The sequence below is a fragment of the Rhinolophus sinicus genome, chromosome 8, assembly GCF_057876585.1.
Source record: "Rhinolophus sinicus isolate RSI-liver-muscle chromosome 8, RSI-T2T, whole genome shotgun sequence".
NCBI lineage: Eukaryota > Metazoa > Chordata > Mammalia > Chiroptera > Rhinolophidae > Rhinolophus > Rhinolophus sinicus.
Window position 1 is genome coordinate 4,280,765 of NC_142508.1, and position 21,744 is coordinate 4,302,508.

At 50.5% G+C, this 21,744-nt stretch overlaps 1 protein-coding gene across 2 annotated transcripts; it reads left to right on the forward strand.

Annotated features, from left to right (window-relative positions):
• Positions 1 to 58: 58 nt before the first annotated feature.
• On the forward strand, positions 59 to 20,915 carry ZNF746 (zinc finger protein 746). 2 transcript variants are annotated; one of them, XM_074315182.2, is made up of 7 exons: positions 59 to 626; positions 3,547 to 3,846; positions 3,976 to 4,057; positions 5,014 to 5,127; positions 15,733 to 15,924; positions 16,998 to 17,123; positions 18,203 to 20,915. In XM_074315182.2, the coding sequence occupies exons 1-7, from the start codon at positions 603 to 605 to the stop codon at positions 19,255 to 19,257; spliced, it is 1,893 nt and encodes a 630-aa protein (XP_074171283.1). In that variant the 5' UTR covers positions 59 to 602; the 3' UTR covers positions 19,258 to 20,915. The 2 variants fall into 2 exon arrangements, with proteins under 2 accessions (XP_074171283.1, XP_074171284.1); XM_074315183.2 differs by having other exon boundaries at positions 18,206 to 20,915.
• Positions 20,916 to 21,744: the final 829 nt, after the last annotated feature.

The following is a 21,744-nucleotide window of genomic DNA, read 5'->3' on the forward strand; positions in this document are numbered from 1 at the left end:
CAGGGGGAGCAGCCGCCATCGCCGCGGTCTCCGGGGCGGCCCGGCGGCTCCTCGGGGTGCCGGGGGTCCACGGCTCGAGGCGCTCGCGAGGTCCGGCCAGCGGCCAGTCAGGCTCAGGGTCCGTGACTCAGCGCGCGCCCGGCCGTTTCCAGGGGGTCGGGGTTCGGCAGGTCTGAAGGTCGGGAGATCGAGGGGTCGGGAGGTCGAAGGGTCCGGGGGTCAGGCGGCATCCGCGAGCCGGGGGTTGGCGGGCCACGGGGCGGGGCGGGGCGCGGCGGGGCGGGGCCGGCGGGCGCCTGCCGTTCGCCTCTCCGGGCTGCAGGTGGGGCTGTGTGGCCGCGCTGCCTCCAGGAAGCCTCACGGGCCTGCGCCGGCTCCCAGGATGCAGTGTGGACGGTCCGGGCGCTGACGGCGGCGGTGCGTCTGCGGACTGAGCGGCGCGGGCCAGCCAGCGGAGAGCGCAGCGACGCGGGCGGGGAAGGCAGGCCCGGCGGGCGGCGCCTGCGGAGAGGCCGGGGGCCGGCCTGCGTGGGGCCGCGCGGCGGCGGCGGCGGCGGCAGCGGCGGCGACTTCCTCCGGGCCGGGCCGGACAGCGCAGGGCCATGGCCGAGGCGGCCGCGGCTCCGGTAAGGGCGGCCCGCGCGCAGGGACGCGCGGATTCGGGGCCCGGGGCGCCCGGGCCCAGCACACGGCGCCGCAGGCCCTGGGGAGGGGCCCTGGGGGCCGAGCCGGGCCGCCAGGCCTGGGGCTGCGGCGACCGGGGCGCAGGGTCCGCCCGGGCCTACAGCACCCGCCGGCCGGGCCCCCCATTCCGGGCCGAGCCTGAGCAGGGCGGAACCGGCCGTCCCCGCCCCACAGGCCGCCCCACGCCTAGTTCCTGCAGCCCTCCTCGGCTTCCTGCCCCCGCCCCATCCGCGGGCCCCTTCATCTTGGCGCCCCCCCACCCTCCCCGCGTCTCCTTTCTCTGCCCACCGCTCTGCCCTGTGTTCCCTACCCCCCAGCTCCCCCCAGCGGCCTGGTGGCACCTGGGAGGTGTCCGAAGCGGCTTGGTTTCCGCAGACACCGAGCACCGTCTGAGTGCCCAGCCCGCTGGGGTCCGAGCGAGAGACAGCTGCCCTGGTTTGGAGAAACGGGCCGGGCACCAGCCCCGTTTAGCATTATTTTGTCCTCACAACAAACCTAGAGAGTAGGCACTAATTCTCTCTCATACAAAAGGAAAACCTGAGGCCTAGAGAAAGTTAACTGGCCTGGGATTACACAGCCAGAAAGTGTGTGAAAAGACACAGTCTCTCTGTGTTCAGGGACACGCTGCCCTGGGGGCAACAGACAGGTACTTTGGGATTAATAGTGCGAAAGAGAAAGAGGTGAGTGCTTCCTGCATTGAGGTAGGAGCGCGTTTGGAGGCAGGAGGAGAGCAGGGGCCAGCCTCTGCTCTCCGCACCCCTTCCTGGCCGGTGCCTCTGTGATTTGAGCTGGGCTCGCAGGGAAGGCTAGAATTTCAGGTGGGGAGGACAGCTGGGGCACAGAGATGGGCAATGCCCGGCATGTCCATGGAACGGAAAGGTGTCCCTGCACCTGGTCAGGAGGCAGTGGGAGAGTTGAAAGGGGTTTAAATACCCGGCCTTCATCACATGGGCGCGGAGCTGTTGAAGGATCTGGCGTTCTCTTACCATCATCAGCTCTTCTCAAGCAAAGGGTTTTCTGCTTCCCTGGCAGGAGTCTGGGGACAGCCCCATATCATCCAGCCACCGTTTAGTAAGGAGCTGGGCTTGAGCAGAAACAGCCTCCACCTCCCACCAAATAGTGTGAAGGCCTTGCACGGGGCACCGTGGCCCTGTTAAAGTGGTAAGAAGACTGCGAGTGCCTTATTGTTTATCAAGTAGGAGTTTACACGGATGCCCTTTCCTGCAACGCACAGACTGTCACGATGGCAGTCAGGTGCACTTGGAGGCTGAGTGAGGAGGATCTCAGTGGATGGGGAGCTGGGCGATGAAGTGAAAGGACACTTCTGGAGCAAACTTGGAGGCTGGGATCATATGGCCCAGAGAGGGATCAGGGGAAGGGGAAGAGATGCCAGCCTCACGGCAGAACACCTACCTCCGAGAGCAGGAGTCCCCCACACATCCTTTTGTTACCCTCCTGCAGCTGTCTCCTATCCTGCTCCTCCCAGACCTTAGAGGTGTAGCTCCAGCCCTTCTTCAGGTCAGAGGTCATCTGGTCCAGGCTCCCTGCAAACAATCAGATTCGCTGATGCTCCATCCTTGACAGTTTTTTTGGCCTCTGCTCAAACTCTCCTGTCACTGTTTTCTGAGGTGTCCATCCGTGTTCTAGTTCTCAGTGACGTTCTCTAAATGAATCCACATTGTTTCCTAGTAGTCACTTTATTTTGCAAACAGTCACCAACCATTTGCTTAGGAATCATTTCCAGAATGTTGTCAGGAACCATTGATCCTCAGGTGCTGCTGGAAAAATGTACCAGTAGCGAGCGGGACCCCCTCTCTCTGACCGGTGGGTCAGATCTTCAGATGTGGGTGTGGGTGGATCAGCCCCCACCCAAAGCAAAAAAATGTGCCCTTTCCTCAGTTTCCCCAACTGCCGGTCATTCAAGCCACTATGTGAACTTTGCAGCGACAGGGAAGTCACTGGTTGGGGAAACTCCCTCCCAGTCGTTATGGTGGTTGCTATGCGTATAAAATCTAACCTAATGGCATGTGTCTTACCATCCCTACCATTCTGTGAGCTGTGTCACTGATCCTGGGGCAGCTATAAGAATGTCTGAGACCATAAATCTCCCCTTGGGCAGGAAGGGGGGGGTGAAAAAAAGCCAACCTCAGGAGGTCGAGGGGACTTGTGTTGTATCAAAAAGTCTAACTCTTTGCAGTAATGTCGATTTTTAGTTTGGGGGGGGAGGGTGGGTGGCGACTGGGGAAGAGACAAAATCAGATTGTCCTATGGGGAGAGGAATTAGCCATCAGATTTTTATGTTTATGAAAAAAAGACACGAGATGCTTCAAAGAAGGCAGTTGAGCAACACTCTTGTTTGCTGTTTTAATGAGCCAGCTGACTTTTTTGCTAGGTCATCGTCAGTAGAGAGTTCCTGTGCGATTGTGAGGGGAGGTGCTGGCTGGGCTCTAGGAAAGCTGCAGTTTACTATTTCTCCACTCCAACGCCCCAGCAGTGCTCCGTCACTGTTTATTAGCAGAATTGCACTGAGCAGCTGCCGCGGGCCATGTGCTATGCTGTGAAAAGGGGCTTTGCTGCCTTCAGGGCTGGTAGAGGTGGATGCAGGCGGTGACTGTAGAGGTGAGTGCCGCCATAGGGGGTCTGCACGGCGCGCGGCACAGGCCTGGAGGAAGGCGTCCGCCCAGACTGAGCCGATATCACACCCAGAGGAGGTGATCGCTAGGCTGATCTGGCAGGTGGCACAAGGCATCCGCACTTTTCACATATGGGCTGCTCTCCCCAGCCCAGCCTCCCACACCTAAGGGAGCGGGGCTCACGGCCGGTAGAATAATTGATACTGGTTGGTCTGTCTGTTTCTGAAAGATTTCTCCGTGGACGATGGCAGCTACAATTCAGGCCATGGAGAGGAAGATCGAATCGCAGGCTGCCCGCTTGCTTTCCCTAGAAGGTCGTACTGGCATGGCCGAGAAGAAGCTGGCCGACTGCGAGAAGACGGCCGTGGAGTTCGGGAACCAGCTGGAGGGCAAGTGGGCCGTGCTGGGGACCCTGCTGCAGGAGTACGGGCTGCTGCAGAGGCGGCTGGAGAACATGGAGAACCTGCTGAGAAACAGGAACTTCTGGGTCCTGCGGCTGCCCCCGGGCAGCAAGGGGGAGGTCCCCAAGGTAAGCCTGGCCACCTGGGGTGGGACAGCCCTAGGGGCCGCGCCTGGAAGTGTGGGTGAGCGTGCATGACACCTGTGGTTCCAGGTGTGTGTGGCTTTGGATGACACGGCTATCCGTTTCTCTGAGCAGGAGTGGGGCAAGCTGGACGAGTGGCAGAAGGAGCTCTACAAGCACGTGATGAGGGGCAACTATGAGACGCTGGTCTCCCTGGGTAAGGCCTGGTACTCACGTCTCTGTGATCTGGGGAGTCCTCAGACTTCCCTCTTCATGCTGATGGGTTTTATCGCAAGGATGTGTCACGAGAAACTTGGACCATGCAAAGTGTTATCTCCTCCTCTCCCCAAAGATGAGCGCTGGGTGACTGAGTCGAAAGCTCCCTTCTAGACGGCAAACTTCATGGGATGCTGACGGCGGTCGGGTGGCCCCTCTCCCAGCCAGGCGTGCAGCATGGCCGTTTCCCTTCTCCTGCCGAGACGTGGCCTGGAGAAGGCTCCTACCACTCTCAGATCCTGGACATAATGACCCACATTTGAGAAAGACTGGTTCTTTACCCTCCTCTGACTGAGCCACGCGGCCTTGACTGACGCCCCTCCAGGTCCGTGGGGGATATGGGCAGACCATGCTTCTTGCAGCTGGCCCTGTCTTTGTGCTCAAGACTTTGTTCCCCGAGCCTCTGGGGCTGCTGCGTGTCGTCCTCAGGCGATACCCCATGAGGAGAAGAAGGCCTGGGCTGTTTCTTCCTGGGCTTACTTCCTCTTGCGATGTTTCTGTGTGACCCCGGATCTGGAGGCAGTGAGGCGTCCTTGTGAGGATGGGAGCAGGTGCAGGAGTGAGGGTATATTGCAGTTTGCAGAAATGTACTGCTTCCTTATGTGGAGACTCGAGACCGGAGTTTCTTCACCTTGGTACTGTGACATTACGTGCCAGGTGACTGTGCTATGGGCATGCTCGTCCCCACCCCCCAGGTGCCAGTAGCACGTCTCCCCCAGTCCCCACTCGTGACAACCAAAAATATCTCCCTGGAGCACAAAATTGCCTATCATTGAGAACCACTGCTCTACACCAGTCAAGAAATCTTGTTTCTTGGCCATCCTTGGTTTCCCGGCTGCCTGTTCCCAGCTCTGGATGGAACCACGTGGCAAAGCTGACCTTTTTCTCTCTCCTCAGACTACGCCATCTCCAAGCCCGAGGTCCTCTCCCAGACTGAGCACGGGAAGGAGCCGTGCAGCTGGCGCCGCGCTGGCCCCAAGGTCCCCGACGTCCCTGTGGACCCGAGTCCAGGTGAGGGGCTGCGAGGAGGCCAGGCAGGCACCGGGCGTCCAGGTGGAAGCGGAAGTGAAGGGCCAGGGAGGCGTGGCCTTCTGAGTTCTGTTTTACAGTCGAGTTATGAGCCAATGTTCAGCTAACACTCTGGGAACACTTCCCAATGTGGAAACAGGCAGCAAACCACGTCTTTGTGGAAAGAGACAGAGCCAGTGGATCCAAATTAGGGGAAGTGAAGGACGGACACTGGTAGGGAAGGGAGGAGTCTATTGAAGACAAAATTTAAGTCATTCATAGCTTTCTGAAGAGTCAGCCTCCATCCAAGACCCAAACCTCATTTAAACCCCTAAGTGGCCACAGCATGTTAGCCCATTAGCCACATGTTAACCTCGTGTTTCAGTATGATTTAGAACCACGGGTTTATTTAAGGTGCATCTGGGTACCTGCTGTCACTCTCAGACTTTCCTGGAGCTAGTCAGCGCCTCTGAAGGTTAAGGAAAGGACAGTGGACACCTGAGACAGGCCGCACGGCTGAGGCCGCTTGACCAGGGAGACCCGCCTCCTCCATGAGATCCCTCGTCTGTGCCCCCTGCCTTGGTTTCCCTTTCATCTGAGCACCCGTGTTACTAAAAAGGCTTACTATGATTAATCCGTGATGAACCAAGTGCCTTCCACGTTTGCTGTTTCATCACAGTTAGCTTTTACTTTTCCAAGGGCAGACCATGTGCAGAACTGACTACATTATCAGCGTTCAGGAGAGCCCTCACCACGTTAGGTGCCAAGGACAGTCTGAAAGCTAGAGGACAAAAGGACAAAAAAGAGGGTCATGACACGGGGCTTCCAACTTCTTAGCCTGGCTGGGGGGGTTCACGGTGGGCTTGTTTTGTTACATTTGTAACATACGTGGAAGCCTCTCTGCTTTCCACATTGTCTTTACTGAGTGAAGAGGGGCCTGGAAAAGTGGTAGCTGCTGCCGAGCCCGGTGGCACTCACAGGCTCGTCTCTGCCTGGAGCCCGTCATCTCGAATCCCATGTGGCCTTAATCCCCACCCGCCTCAGTGCAAGAAGCTGTGACCCCCAATCACCCCTCTGGGCATGGTGCAGCCCCTGTCGGACCGCCTCTCCCTCTTCTCTCCAGCCCCTAAGTCCCCCAGCTGAGCTTTGTGGCAGCCAGGCCTCAACAAGACCCCCACCCCTCGGGCTCTTCCCTGAGTGTCCCCGCCGGCATTTGCTCAGATGAGACCTGGCTCCCCTGCAGCCCTGCCCTTCCCCATGACCCTCTGCCTGGGCCTGGCAGGGGTCGGTGGCCTTGCTCCTCCTTCCCACTGTGCCACGTTCCCCCTCCTCCCTGGAAACCTGCATCTTTGAATCAAATGCCTCCTGTCTCTTTACTGCCTTCTGCAGACCTCTCGGCCTCCATCACTCTCATCTCTCCTGCCATCATTCTTGGTGATGGCAGCGTTCACGAAGGTGGTCCTTCAAACACCCTGGGCTGTCCGTTCCTTTGCCCCTCACCCTCCACTCCCTCTCAGCCCCCCGCCTGAGGTCATTCTCGCCTGTCGGCAGTAGTAAGGCCCTTCCCTCGTCTCGCTGTCGTCCTGTCCTTGCCGATCGTGTGTCCTAGTGCCCTGACTCCAGTCCCTCAGCGCCCAGCGTCCAGCTCCTGGGCCCACGTCATCGTCACTGCCCTGTACACATCCTTAGCTCATTGTATTCACCCGCAAAACCATAACCCTGGGGGAGCCTGTCTGCACCTGCTCCCAGCTGTTCCTCACCTGGGAGCTTGGCGTTCAGCGCTGCCCCATGGTCACTGGTGTCTCAGTTCACTTGTAGCCCGGAGGTCGGCCGACTGGCCCACAGGACAGATCGCCCACCATCTGTTTTTGTGGCCGACCAGCTTAGTTTTTATACTGAGGAAACATTGTTTAATTGTAATGAAACAAAACACTGCTGCAGCCCCCACAACCCCCTGCCTGTATGCCGCATCTGTGCCCAGCTCACTGTCGGCTCCCGTGACTATGACAAACTGTCGCCCCTCCAGTCAGAGACCCTCCTGGGCCACCTTGTCAGGGCCCAGGGCCCAGTACTTCTCACCCGGCATCTACCCCGCTCGCTCCTGACCTGGACAGACATTTGTCTGCCCCGCAGCCTCTGACCCCCTTCTCTGCTGTCCCCTGTGCCACACCCCCTGGTCCATTCCTCTCCCCTCTCTCTTGAACCCCCCCCCACCACCACCACCACTCCTGTCAGGGCCACCACAGGCCTCCTGACCTGTTGGTGACATTTGCCACCGTTGGGAACTCGCTTTCTGGATTCACTTCTTTGACACCCACTTCAGGACACCCCTTCTCCTGGTTTTCCTCCTGCCTCACTCACCACTTTTCCTCTGCTGTTTCCTGTCGTTTCCCCCAGCCTTCCAGGCTGGCCGCGACTCCGAGCCTTTCTACAGTGCGCTCTGCCCGACTGCTTTTCCGAAAGCTTCCAGCTCAATCCATTACCTCCTTCAGGTCTCTGCTTAAATAGGACTTGCCCTGGTCATCCTCTTTCAAAGTACAGCCCCTCTGTCCCCCAGGAGTTCTAGTCTCCCTCTCCTGCTTCCGTCCCACAGCGGGTACCATCTAGTATGTATATTTCATATTTATAGTTTACGTATGTCTGGTCGCCCCTCCATTAGAATGGAAATTTCAAGAAGACAAGGCCTTTTAATCTGTTTTGTTCATATAATCAGATGAACAAAAGAATTCTAGAGTACTGCCTAGCACAGAGTAGGCATTCAATAAATATTTGTTGACTGTATATTGTGCTTCGTAATTTGAAATATATGTGTGTGAAAAAACATATTTCTGATACAATTTAAATTCCTTTTTAGATCTCTTTCTCATTCTTCCCTAGAGGAACCATTGGCCTCCAGTTGGTATTTATCCTTTCCACCCACATTTTAAAACTTCTGTTATGCACACATGTGGCCATAAATAATATATAATGTGGTTTACTGTGTTTTGAAAAATGACATAAATGTCATTATGTTTATCACTCAATGTTTTGTATTTCAGATTTGTCTCTGTTGAGGCACATAGATCATTTTAACAGAGGCTTAATATTCCAAAAGCAACTATATGACAATTTATTATCCATTCCTCCATTAAGTTGCACTTCAGCTATCTCTGATTTTTCACTCTCACAAGCGGCGGCGCTGCAGGGAACATTCTCGAACCTGCCTCTTTGTGTCCATGTGCGGGCGTCTCCCTGGGCCTAGACCCGGAGTTGGAGTCGTGCGGTGCAGGGGTGCTGGTCTGTCCCTCTGCCGTGGCCACAGGCTCCCGGTGGGCACATGAGCCCAGCAGTTAGGAAGTACCGGTTTTTTCATGTCTGTGCCCACTTTTCAGAATTAGATGTTTGCCAGCCTAATGGAGGTGAAATCCTATCTTGTTTTAATTTGCATTTTCCCAACTGTGGTGAAGTTGCTCATCCTTTTCACAGGTTTATTTGGTTTCTTCTCCAGTAAAATGTCTTTTTCTGTTTTTCTACTGTTGTTTTCATTTTCTTATTGATTCGGGACTTCTTTATATGGGTTCTAGACACTAACCCTTTGTTTGTTATTTGCATTACAAACATCTTCTCCCAGTCTGCAGCAGGTCTTTTCGCTTTGGAGTTCTCACACAGAAGTTTAAATTTTGGGTGGAGTCAACACACCAGCCTTTTCCTTCATGATCTGCGCTTTTTTTGTCTTAAGATACCCTTCCCTACCTCACTCCAGGTTAGAAAGACATCCTCTGGCATTTTCTTATAAAACTTTGAAAGTTTTGCTTTTCACATTTAAGTCTTTAATCCATCTAGAATTAATATTTATCTAGGTTACAAGGGAGAATTAAAAAAAAAAAAATTTCCCCACAAGGTCGTCTAATTATTCCAACAAAATTTGCTGAATATTCTGTTTTTTCTGCGAAGATTTGTAATGCCCGTTGGTCATGAACCAGGTTTCCCCACGTGCATACACGGCTTCTGGACTCTTCTGTTTCTTGGTCTCTTTGCCTGTGTCTGCACCAACTGTGACTGTCTGAGCTTCACAGGGAAGCCTTGACGTGTGACCGACCACGCTTTCCCTGCTTGCTCTTCAAAACTTTTCATGGCTATTCTCGGACCTTTGTTCTATATGAGTTTCAGAATGTTTATGTCAAGTTCCCAGAAAATCGTGTTGGAATTTTGATAGGAACTACATTTACTTTATAATCTCGCTTCTGGAGAATTACCTCATTACCACACTGAGCCCCTCCATCCGTGGGAAGACATCTATTGAAGGCTTCTGTGTGTGCTTGAAAGAGGTTTTACTGTTTTTTCCTTAGAGTTGTTATTTTTATTATAATGGGATTTTAAAATCAATTACATATTTTAAATGGTTATGACAAGTTATGGCTATGCTGTTGACTTTGTTTAGTAAAAGAGAAATTTTGCTCAACTCTCGTATTAGTTCTAATGGCTTGTCAATTTAGATTCCTGGATCCTCTTATGTGGACAGCGGTACCCTTCACAGATAACACAAAAGTTCTCTCTTCTTTTTAAATGTTTGTAACTTTATTTTTCTTGTTTAGTAGTTTAGCTAGGACCTTGTTGAACAGTAGTAGTGATAGCTGGCATACTTGCCTATGGATGCTTCTAGAGTTTCAGCAGTAAGGATTATTTTTGCCATAGATTTTTGAAGATACCCTTAGATTAAAGAAGTTTCCATCCACTGCTGGTTAACGTTTTTTTATTGTGAACAAGTGTTATATTGTATCAAATGGTTTTTCTTTTTTTGAAATATTATTTCATTTCTTTAAAACATTGTTACTGTGTATTATACAGAGAGTGCCAAAAAAAATACATGCACATTTTAAGAAAGGAAAAAACTGTGTTAAAATTGTGATACTCAATACATACCAATCAAAAAGATGAAAACAAGGCATGTGTAAACATTTTTTTGGCACCCTCGGTATATATTAATGTAACACAAACAAAATACAAAGAACAGAATTCAGGTAAGGTACAGATAATGACAGTAAACACCCATCTTCCCAATAGCACAGCATAAGGAATAGCTCACAACCAGACCCATCCACGACCCCATTGTCCCTCCCTGGTCACATGCTGTCCCTTCCTCTTACAGATAAACAGAAAACTCAGAAACAGACGTGATGAGCCTCTTGCTTTTCTTTACATTTTTATCCCCTATGTGCGCATTCCTAAGTAACGTTTAGTGTTGCCTGTCTTTGAACTATTTATGAATGAGCTCATACCCTATATATTCTTCTTTAACTTCCTTTTTTTGTCTGACATTATGTTTTTGAGAGTCAACCATGTGGGTGTCGTGTAGCTGTCATGCATTCATTTTTACGACTTTCGCCATGTTATAGTTTTTTATGGCTATGACACAATGCATTTATTCCTTTCACTGTTGGTGGGTGTTTGTGTTGTTTCTAACTTTTTTGCTTTTAGGAACAATGCTATTGTGAAAATTCTTATGCGTGTATACAAGTTTCTCTAGGTGTAGACCTGGGAGTGGAAGTGCTGGGTCATAGCACAGAGGCATGTTCGACTTTTCCAGGTAATGTCTGAGTGTTCTCTGAGGTGGGGGTACCAGTGAGCGCCCACCATTGGGGCCCCGGGGTCCCCGCTGCATCTCATCCTCACCAGCCCTGGAAATGCCTCACATTTTAATTTCCGCCTATCTGGTGGGAGTGAAATGCTTTCAATTTGTAGCTTACAACGTGCATTTTCCTAATGAATGAGGTTGGGTTCTATATCCTCTGTCTATGGGCCACTTGTCTTTCCTCTTCTGTGAGATACCTGTTTATGTCTTTTGTCCGATTTTCTTTTCCATTGTTTTCCCTTTGCTTACTGATTTGTAAAAGTTCTTTACATATTTTGAATATTAATCTTTTTGTTGGGTATGTGTATTGTCGATATCTTTTCCATTTATGGTCTAGTTTGAAGAACAGATGCTTTTAATTTTAATATACTTGGATTTACAGGTTCTTACCTTTATGGTTGATCTGTCTTATGTCATAAACAGTTAAGAAATTTTCCTCTACCTCAAGGTCCTAATACACCATCTCACGTTTTCTACCAAGAGTTGTGCCTTTCACGTTGAAGTTCTTAATCTATCTGGAATGGATTTTTGTGGCAGCGGTAGGTCGGCACCCTGGTTCTTTCTCACAAGCATTTCTTTCCCTTTGCTCTTTCAGGTAAACTTTCGAAGTGCTTTATCAAGTTCCATGAAAATCTAGTTGGAATTGTGGTTGGAATTGCATTCATTCTATTAATCATTCTATTTTGAGTAGACTTGGCCCCTTTACACTAATGAGACATGTTATTTGTGAATATTCTAAGTCCCTCTATTTATCTCGTCTGTAATGTCTCAATGAAGTTTTATAATTTTCTCTCCAAAGAAAAGGTCTCGTACGTTTCTTTGTTAGATATGTTCCTAGGTTCCTTGTATCTTTTTAATTACTATTGTCCGTCGTAGCTTTTTAACTTGCATTTTCTGTTTATTGCTGACGTGTGCTTGGGGTTTGGGGAAGGGAACCCCCTCTCCCGGTGCTTTTTCTCTTGCAGTGTGGCCTCAGTCATGTGACATCCCACTCCCTGCCCCATTAGGCATCCCACCAGGGTTCCCACCAGGGACATACCTTAGCAGAGAGTTTGGGAGCCAGGGTTGGACAGACCCAGTCCTGCCCAACCTTCTTCCCTTGGGCATCTGGCCACCCCCTGGGGACAGGTTGTCTCTGCTGCTCTGCTGGGGACAGCCTCCCTAACTATGTCCAGCTGGTGACTTCCTAATCCGGGGGTCAGTACTAAGAACCCCTCTTGCCCACAGATGAAGCCTGAATCCTCAGTTGTCGGTAATAAAAACAGTTTGCCCTCACCTGCCATTTTCTTTTGTTTTATCTCTCTGTTAAGATTCATGACAGGGAAGAAAAATGATAATTGACAGGCTCCCTTGAAACCCTAGTACATAGTATACAAAAATGCAGTTGTCTTTCATTTACTGATATTTCTGTCTAGGAACCATGCTAAAATTCTCATTAATGCTAATAACTTTTCTAATAATTGATGACTCTCTAGTTTTCTGAAGAGATAATCATATCATCTATGAGTAATAAGAATTTTTTGTTTCTTTTCAAATCTTTGTGGTTTATTTTTCTCTTGTTTTATTGTGCTGGCTGAGAACTCCTATTGTTTCATGATTTTAAAGAGAAAGCTTTTTAACTTTTCACATTGAATATATTTGTTAAAGGTTTTGTTTATTAGTGCCCTTTATCAGGTGAAAGCAGTTTCTTATGTTTCTGGTTGACTAGATATTTCTAACAGGAATAGCTGTTGAATTTTTGTGGAATGCCTTTTGGGTATCTATTGAGATGATTGTGTGGTTTATCTCCTTTAACCTGCGAATATGGTAAATAATGTTATGTGCTAATGTTGAACCAACCTTGCAATCTGGAGTAAACCTAACGCTTTATATGCATTGCTGGATTTAGTACTAATTATTTTGTTTAGGATTTTTGAAACTCGGTTCATGAGACTGGCCTATAATTTTCCTTCCTTCAGACTGTCTTTGTCTGGTTTGGATAGTAAAGGTATGAGCTAGGGTGTGTTCCCTCTGTTTTTATTTGCTCAGAGCGTTTGTGTAGAATTGGAATTATCTGTTCCTTGAATGTTTAGTGGAAAACACTAGTGAGGCCATCAGGGCCTCAAGTTTTCCCTGTGGGGGAGATTTCTGTCTACAGATTTAAGTTCTTTAATAGTTTTAGGACTATTCAGGTTTTCCATTCCTTCTTTAGTCAGTTTTGGCAAGTTAAAGTTTTTCGAAGGAATTTCTCCATGTCCGCAGAGTTTTCATACTACTTGGAATAACATTCATGATAGTCTCTTTATCTTTTTAACTTCTGCTGCATCTGTAATTGTATCCCTAGTCTTCATATTAGTTATTGGTACCTTTTTTTCTCTAATCTTGCTAAAAACATACTGGTTTAATATTCTCTTCAAAGAACCAGCTTTTGGCTCTCTCTATTCTATCTTTGTTTTCTCTTTTATAATTTATACTTTATTATTTTCTTTCTTCTACTGTTTTTTTTTTTTTTTTTTTTTTTAGATTTTATTGGGGAAGGGGAACAGGACTTTATTGGGGAACAGTGTGTACTTCCAGGCCTTTTTTCCAAGTCAAGTTGTTGTCCTTTCAATCTCGGTTGCGGAGGGTGCTGTTCAGCTTCAAGTTGTTGTCCTTTCCGTCTTAGTTGTGGAGGGCGCAGCTCAGCTCCAGGTCAGTTGCCGTTGCTAGTTGCAGGGGGGCACAGCCCACCATCCCTTGCGGGAGTCAAGGAATCGAACTGGCAACCTCATGGTTGAGAGCCTGTGCTCCAACCAACTGAGCCATCCAGGAGCTCAGCGGCAGCTCAGCTCAAGGTGCTGTGTTCAATCTTAGTTGCAGGGGGTGCTGCCCACCATCCCTTGAGGGACTCGAGGAATTGAACTGGCAACCTTGTGGTTGAGAGCCCGCGCTCCAACCAACTGAGCCATCTGGGAGGCAGCTCAGCTCAAGGTGCCGTGTTCAATCTTAGTTGCAGGGGGCGGAGCCCATCATCCCTTGCGGGACTGGAGGAGTTGAACCAGCAACCTTGTGGTTGAGAGCTCACTGGCCCAGGTGGAAATCGAACCAGCAGCCTTTGGAGTTAGGAGCATGGAGCTCTAACCGCCTGAGCCACCGGGCCGGCCCTTCAAGTGAACATTTTAGATATATTGGGTTAAATAAAATATATTGTTAAAATTAATTTCACCTGTTTCCTTTTACTTTTTTAATGTAACTCCTGGAAAATCTGAAATGAGCTGTATGGCCCATGTTGATTTCTAGTGCACAGTGAGTGTTGGTCTAGCCTCCTTACACTGATGGTGGCCACTAGTGTGGTTGGATTCTTAGCCACCATCTTACATTGTGCTCGTAGACCTTGGTCCTGCCTTGTCTGTATTTCTGGTTTTTTCCCCACCCCTCCCTTGGTAATTATTTTGATTGTTTTCTCCTCAAACTACTATTAGTTTTAATTAATGTATAAGTGACACATTTTCTGTTTCTACTCTTTTAAAGTTGACCTCAAGAATAATGTTCTTCTTGAATACATCCTTTAGAAGTTATTTTTTGTGGGTCTGTTGGTCATGAACTCAGTTTGTATGCGTTTGTATATGAGTTATATATATATATGTCTGAAAATATCTTTAGTCCTACATTTGAAAGATATAATTCTAGTTTGTTAGTTTTCTCTTAACCCATGAAAGGTAATTTGCTGCTATTGAGAAGTCAATTTTTGAATATTCTCAGCCATTATTTCTTTACATAGTCCTCTTTACTCATTTCTCTATTCTCTCCGTCTGAGATTTCTGCCCACATGTGTGGGAACTTCTCATTCTGTCCTCCATGTCTCTCAACTTCCCTTTCATATATATATTCTTAATGTCTCAGTGCTGTTCCATGGATTATTTCCCCAGATCTATCTTCCAAGTCATTAATTTTCTTTTCAGCCATGTTCAGTCTGTTGTTAAGCCATCCATTGAGTTTTTCATTTATTTTGGCATTTCTAGAATGTCCACTTAATTCTTTTTTAAATCTGCCTTTTTTAACATAATGTCCTGTTCTTGCCTTAGAGATTCTGTTCTTTATTTCTTTGAATATTTTAGACATACTTACGTTACTGTATGTTTCAGCTTATTTTTTCTGTAGTTTTTGGGAGTGAGGTTTGCCGTGACTGTCATGCTGTTTGGATCCTCTTCTGGTCTGTAAGTTTAGTTTTTAGTAGGGCCCCTCGTGTTCTGCTTTGTGGGGCAGGTTTGCATTTGCCTGTGGGCCTCCTGGGTTGCTGTGGTTCTCAGTCTTTCTGTGAATTTCTCAGGTTAGGGTCTCTGCACCGTGTGGGTAGTAAGAATTTAGTGTGGGCATAGGATTCTGATTTCTCATGAGGGGTTTCCCACCCGTGGCCCTGGACAGGTGGGCAGCTTCATTATAACCCCCTCGGATGGAGTTTTTCTGTCCCCATCTCACAGCTGGGACAGGGCCCTATGGCTCCTGGCGTCACATAGGCAGCTCAGCTCTGCTCTCGCCTCGCTTGGACAGCAAAGCCCAGCCCTAAGGCCTGCATCCGGTTCCAACAACTCCCTGGGCCACTTGGCTCGCACTGGAACTCTTGATTTGACTTTGTGTTTTCTCTTTGATTCTCATATCTGGAATCTTTCTTGTACTCACTTAAATACGTGTGTGGAGGAGGTAAGGTTTTGGGGAGGTTTGGAGGTAGATTTTATCTAGCATTTCCGTTTAAAGTGAGAGCAGGACCTCCCTGGAGCAGCTTAGTTTTCCCCATGGGCCAGAGGTTTAACTCTGAGAATGAGTTCACGTGTTCCTCACCCTTTCCCTCCCTCCCTGTGTGCTCAATACCCTGTGACCCCATGCTTTGCCCAGAAGACCCTGTTTGCTCTTGCTTTCCCTTCCCACCAGACATTTGTGCTGTTGGACCTTTGTTAGGTCCATTTCCTTGGCTGGATGTGTGTCCGCCCCAGGGCTAAGGGGTCCGGATGCTGTGTGCTCACACACTCTTCTTTTCTTAGGCTCGGGGCCCCCAGTTCCTGCCCCTGACCTCTTAATGCAGATCAAGCAGGAGGGTGAGCTCCAGCTCCAGGAACAGCAAGCTCTGGGGGTAGAGGCTTGGGCTGCCGGACAGCCAGGTATCGGGGAGGAGCCGTGGGGCCTTGGCCAGCTGGATTCCGGAGCAGGAGACGTCTCTACTGATGCTGCCTCTGGTGAGTGGCTGAGCCGGGGAGCAGATACCAGGAATGGGAACGAAAGGCTGGGACTAGGGCAGGGCCTGGGGGAAGGAGTTCCTGGAAGCTCGCTGAGCTGTGGGAGCTGTGAGCACCCAAACAGCTGGCCTGACTAGCTTAGAAGTTTTCCCACCTTCAAGCAGGGGCTGTACCGAGTGACATCTTGTGGACCCCTCTGGGTTCTAGGAGGCTCTTGTCCTGGGATTTCTCTGCCTCACTTTCATCATTACCCTCCTGTTCTTGCCCCAGTATTGGGCATTTAAGTCACCAGTTGCCTCATATATGATGTTTGTCTGTAGGCGAATGATATTTCCATGCCGCTGACTGAGGTGTTCGACTTTACCCCACGAGCTCAGTGTTCCAGAAAGGAAGTTTAGGAAAGCAGTGTGCATTTTTCTATATTATTGTGTTTTCAGGAATGAATAACAATAGGAAATTTGTATACTTTAAAGTAATCATTTATTTTAATAAAATGTAGCACTTTAACTGTATTTACTTAAAAATATACCGTATTTCCCCAAAAATAAGACTGAGCCGGACAGTCAGCTCTAATGCATCTTTTGGAGCAAAAATTAATATAAGAATGGGTCTTATTTTACTATAATATAAGACCAGGTCTATGATATACTATATAATATAATATAGTATAGTATAAGACCGGGTCTTATATAGTGCCGCGTCTTATATTAATTTTTGCTCTAAAAGCTGCATTAGAGCTGATTATCTGGCTAGGTCTTGTTTTCGGGGAAACACGATAAATACTGTAATCATTTTCTGTGGATTTTTGACACATTTTGGAGAACAAACTTGAAATCAGTTAATGCAGTGAAAAGGTGAAGGAGGAACTGTATAAAATAGTCAGTGACGTCTGAGCTTCCTGGTGCCTCAGAGAAGGGGGCAAAAGAAACTGGGTTCAAGAGAGGCGGGGTCGTTATGCTGGTGCAGAAAGCCCCAGGTGGGGTCTTGTGGCCTACCTGCTCTTCCTTTCCCCGGGGGTTTTCCCACCCACTTCTTGCCCCTAACCCACAGGCTCTGATCTCTCTTCATTTCAGGTGTCCACTCCAACTTTTCAACCACTATCCCACCGAATTCCTGGCAGGCAGACCTCCCTCCACACCATCCGTCCTCTGCATGCTCAGATGGGACCCTGAAGCTCAACACAGCAGCCTCCACGGAAGGTAGGGGTGGCGGAGAGAGGGCGGGAAAGGCTGCCTCAGCCCGAGCCCTCGTTCTTCTGGGTGAACTGCCCTGACCTTTCAGTCAGCAGGCAATTAGGTCTTTGTGATGTCAGGAGTCCGTGCAGTCTCCTTTATGGCCTTCCAAATTCTTATACTTGAGCAACCTTCCTTGAGCGTGCCCATGTTTCCAGCCATTCTTGTCTCGTGTTAACCTGTCCATCCTGATAAGTCGAGGCCTTGAGAGGATTACCTCCTGCCCAGACTCTGAACTGGCTCCTCTCTGGTGTGGAAAAAACAAAACGAAACCAGAACCACTTCTTAGATACCAGCACTACCGAAGACAGGTGTGCGAAGGCCAGAATGGGGAAGAACAACTTCCAAATTTATGTATTACTTTTCTGTTTTGAAGGCCAGAGTAACATAATTTCTATCCTTTTTCAGTACCCCGACATGTGCTGAAAAGCCTAGATCCCTGATATAAAACTTCAGGATACGAAATTCAAGTACATTTACATCAAATCAAGCACATTTTTACTATTTCACTAATGTTTTTACCATTAGCTGCTTTTATTGAATGCTTACTGCCTGCCAGATGGCATGTGAAGTGTCTTCAGACGTGAGCTCTTTGACCCTCCCCCAGCCCTGTGACTGGGCTGTTCACAGATGCACTGCTGGTTAAGAAATAGCCTGCAGCCCACGGCTGGTGGGTGGGTGGGCACGGTGCCACCTCAGGTCTGCCCAGGCCCAGCCTCAGCTTCTGCCTGCGGGTACATAGCCACAGTGGTCAATGTTCCTGCCTCACCATTAGCCTTAACAGCCAAAGTGGAAGTGGAACCCTGTGAGCGATGCCATAGTTGCTTTGCTTGTGAAGGTTCTAGAACAAGGATGTCCTCAGGATTTGAGGCAGCCACCTGGGCTCCTGGGGGATGCTCTGCTGAGCTGGGTCCTGAGGCTCCTGGGGTTCAGTGTGGTGGTAGTGGGGTGGAGTTGCTGCTGAATCTCCAGGTGAAATGATCATATCTTCGCTTTCGAAGCGGGTGAGGGGACAGAATGATTCCTGGTCTTTCTGTCTTTCTCAGCAGATGTAAAAATTGTGATAAAGACAGAAGTCCAGGAAGAGGAGGTGGTGGCCACACCAGTGCACCCTACTGACCTAGAGGCCCACGGCCCCCTCTTTGGACCAGGCCAAGCCACAAGGTTTTTCCCCAGCCCCGTCCAGGAAGGAGCCTGGGAGAGCCAGGGCAGCTCCTTCCCCAGCCAGGACCCTGTGCTGGGGCTGAGAGAGCCAGCCCGGCCTGAGCGGGACATGGGTGAGCCCAGCCCCGCGGTGGCCCAGGATGAGACCCCTCCAGGGGACTGGCTCTTTGGGGGGGTCCGGTGGGGATGGAATTTCAGGTGTAAACCTCCTGTGGGCCTCAACCCGAGGACTGGGCCTGAGGGGCTGCCCTACTCCTCCCCTGACAACGGAGAGGCTGTGCTCGACCCAGGCCAGGCCCCGAGACCCTTCAGTGACCCCTGTAAATACCCTGGCCGGACCAAAGGCTTCGGCCACAAGCCAGGCCTGAAGAAGCACCCAGCCGCGCCCCCGGGGGGGCGGCCCTTCACCTGCGCCACGTGTGGGAAGAGCTTCCAGCTGCAGGTGAGCCTAAGCGCCCACCAACGCAGCTGCGGGCTGCCTGACGGGGCGCCCGGGGCCGCAGGGGCCGCGCGCGATGGCAGCGCCCTGCGGTGCGGAGAGTGTGGGCGCTGCTTCACGCGGCCAGCCCACCTCATCCGGCACCGCATGCTGCACACGGGCGAGCGGCCCTTCCCCTGCACCGAGTGCGAGAAGCGCTTCACCGAGCGCTCCAAGCTCATCGACCACTACCGAACCCACACGGGCGTGCGGCCCTTCACCTGCACCGTCTGCGGCAAAAGCTTCATCCGCAAGGACCACCTCCGCAAGCACCAGCGCAACCACACGGCGGGGGCCAAAGGCCCGGCCCGGGGCCAGCCACTGCCTCCCCTCCCGGCGGTACCCCCAGACCCCTTCAAGAGCCCTGCCTCTAAAGGACCCTTGGCCTCCACAGACCTTGTGACCGACTGGACTTGTGGCCTGAGTGTCCTGGGACCCACCGATGGTGGGGACCTGTGAGGCACCCCCAGGATGGCCGGGGCTGCCTCAGCCCTCTGACCCCTGCGGGCTTCAAGTGTAAAAAGTCCCATTTTAGACGCCAGGGTGGTGCAGACTCGTAGGGGCAGAAGTGGAGACTGGGAGAACCAAATTTCCAAATTGCTGACTGATCACTGGAAGAAAAGAAACTATCAAACCGTGCAGCTTCCGCCTCTACACCAAGTAGAATTCTCTGATTGTGAAACAGCACCATAGAATTATAAGTAATTTAATTACGAAACTTTTAAAAAAATTCTTTAAGAAGCTGGAAAATAGTAGTAGCACCAGTTTAAACTTTCTTGCGTACTTTTGGTTTCTGGAGCTTGTGTTTACGTGGGCTTGTGTCCTTACCAAGTCTGACAGTCAGTGTGCTGGCAGGTTGGTTGGCTGGGGACGCCATGAGGACCTGACCTCCCCTGGTCCCCCTGACTCCTAGGCCTGGGATGGTCTTAGCACAGAGTTTCGGGCAAGCTGAGACCCCTGCTCTGCCCAAGGCCGGCTGGCCTGGGCCTAGGGCTCCAAGACCCCGGGCAGTGAGGCCAGCTGGGCACTGGGACCAGCCTCATCCCAGCGGGGAGCCGGACAGGTCCAGGAGCAGCCAAGTCCGTTCCCAGCTTGCTTTCCATCTGAAAAGGCCCCCCAGCAGCACTGGACCTACTTGTGTTTTCTGATTACAGGCAACCTGCTGCCCCTATCGGAAGGGAGCTCAGTGGTGTCACCCTCTTGTGTGACTCCCTCGTAAAGGTGGGTTGTCTGAAAACACAGTGTTAGTGCTGCAGAGGTGACGAGGTGGGGGCAGGGGGCACCATCACCAGCTAGTTCCCAGCAGAGCCAGGAACAAAGCCTGGCCTGCCGACCCCACTGGGGGCTGCTTTCCACTCCAGTGAGATGCTTCTGTTTCCTCTTTGTGTAGTGTTTTTTCATTGTCAACAATGCTTTCACATCACATCTCATCTGATCGTTACTGTGACCTTGTGAAGCACACAGGGCAAGTGCTTCTTCTTCTTAGAGATGAGGAAACATATTACTCAAAGGGGACACATCAGCCTTGCACCACAGGTGCGGGTGGGTGCCAGCAGTTAGGAAAAGACTCAGGTTAGACAGCTCGTCCTCCCGGAACCTCAGTTTTGGAGAGGAAAGCGTTTCATTTTTGCCCTCTGAGAAGAGTCGTCCCCCATCTGCATGAGCAAAAGCGTCAGGCATCTGGCTTTAGCTGAGCCCTGGCCTCCCTGGTATGTGTGCTCCCAGCGAGGTCTGAGAGGCTGGGTACGTACGGATGGTGCCTGCTCCTTCCCCAGCTGACATCCTAAAGGTAGAGTCAGACATGGGCCCAGGCTGCTTGATTCCACTGCAATGCTGTCCCCGCCACACAAGTATCCATTCCCGTTTTGTTGAAGCTGCCACTGGGCCCCTTCCCCGAAAGGGGTGACTTGTTTCCCCTTGGAGAAGAGACCAGGGCTGCAGTCCATTCAGCTCCCCCATGCGTACTTTTATTAGGCAATAGACTAGTTAAGAAAATTGTTTCTATGTACTGTATATTTTGTATCTGTTTACACTTCTAATTGATATAACTGATATTTTGAAAAACAAATGAAGAGGAAACATCCTGTTAAAATAAAACCTAACCAGCACCAAGGTGATTTGGTGGGTTCCGTTCTTAAACCTGCGTCTCTGGCGTTGATGCCTCTAAACACAACCCCCAAGGGTGAGTTCACGGCACCCCCCTTCAGCACTTGGTCGCAGTGGACCCAGGGAGGCGACTGTCCCTGAGAACTAGGAATGGAAGATTCCAGAGAAGTTTGACTCGGTGGAGATAAACTGACATTTGGAGGAAGATAACCGCGGTTTGTGCAATTCAGTCTGAGGCAATTTGATTTGATGTACATGGAGATAGGAAGGTAAGGGAGGAAAAGTGCAGAACCTCACAGAAAAGCGTGCGCCGGGTGTTTTCTCTGTGCACCTTTTCCTAGCTGGACTGAGGCGCGGAAAGGATGGGTGATGCCTGTAGTTGTGTCCCGGGACTTGGAGTGAAGCCCGCCCGATGTCATTAAAGCCAGGCTGACACCATATGGCCACCAACCAGAGTTAACAATAAACATTGTATCTCATGTTTTGAGTCTCCACCACCACCGCCCCCCCACGCCAGCCCCCGTGCCCTGCATGCAGGAATGTGCTCCTGCCGGAACCCTCCACCATTTGGTGGTGCACTAAATGAAACACTCCTACGCTTCTGGCTCGGCTGCCAGGACAGGACATGGGAGGAGGGGGTTTAGGTGAGGTAGAGGGGAGTGTTGGGTTCAGACATCCAGAAAGGGGTGCCCAGTCAGTCGTTAAACCAGACCCACCACTGCTCACAAACTTCTGGGGACCCTTGCTCTGCCATGGCTCTGAAGTGTCCTACTTAGGCCAAAGCACAGTGGTCCCTTCCTATGTTAGTTTCCTATTGCTGCTGTGACAAATAACCACCAG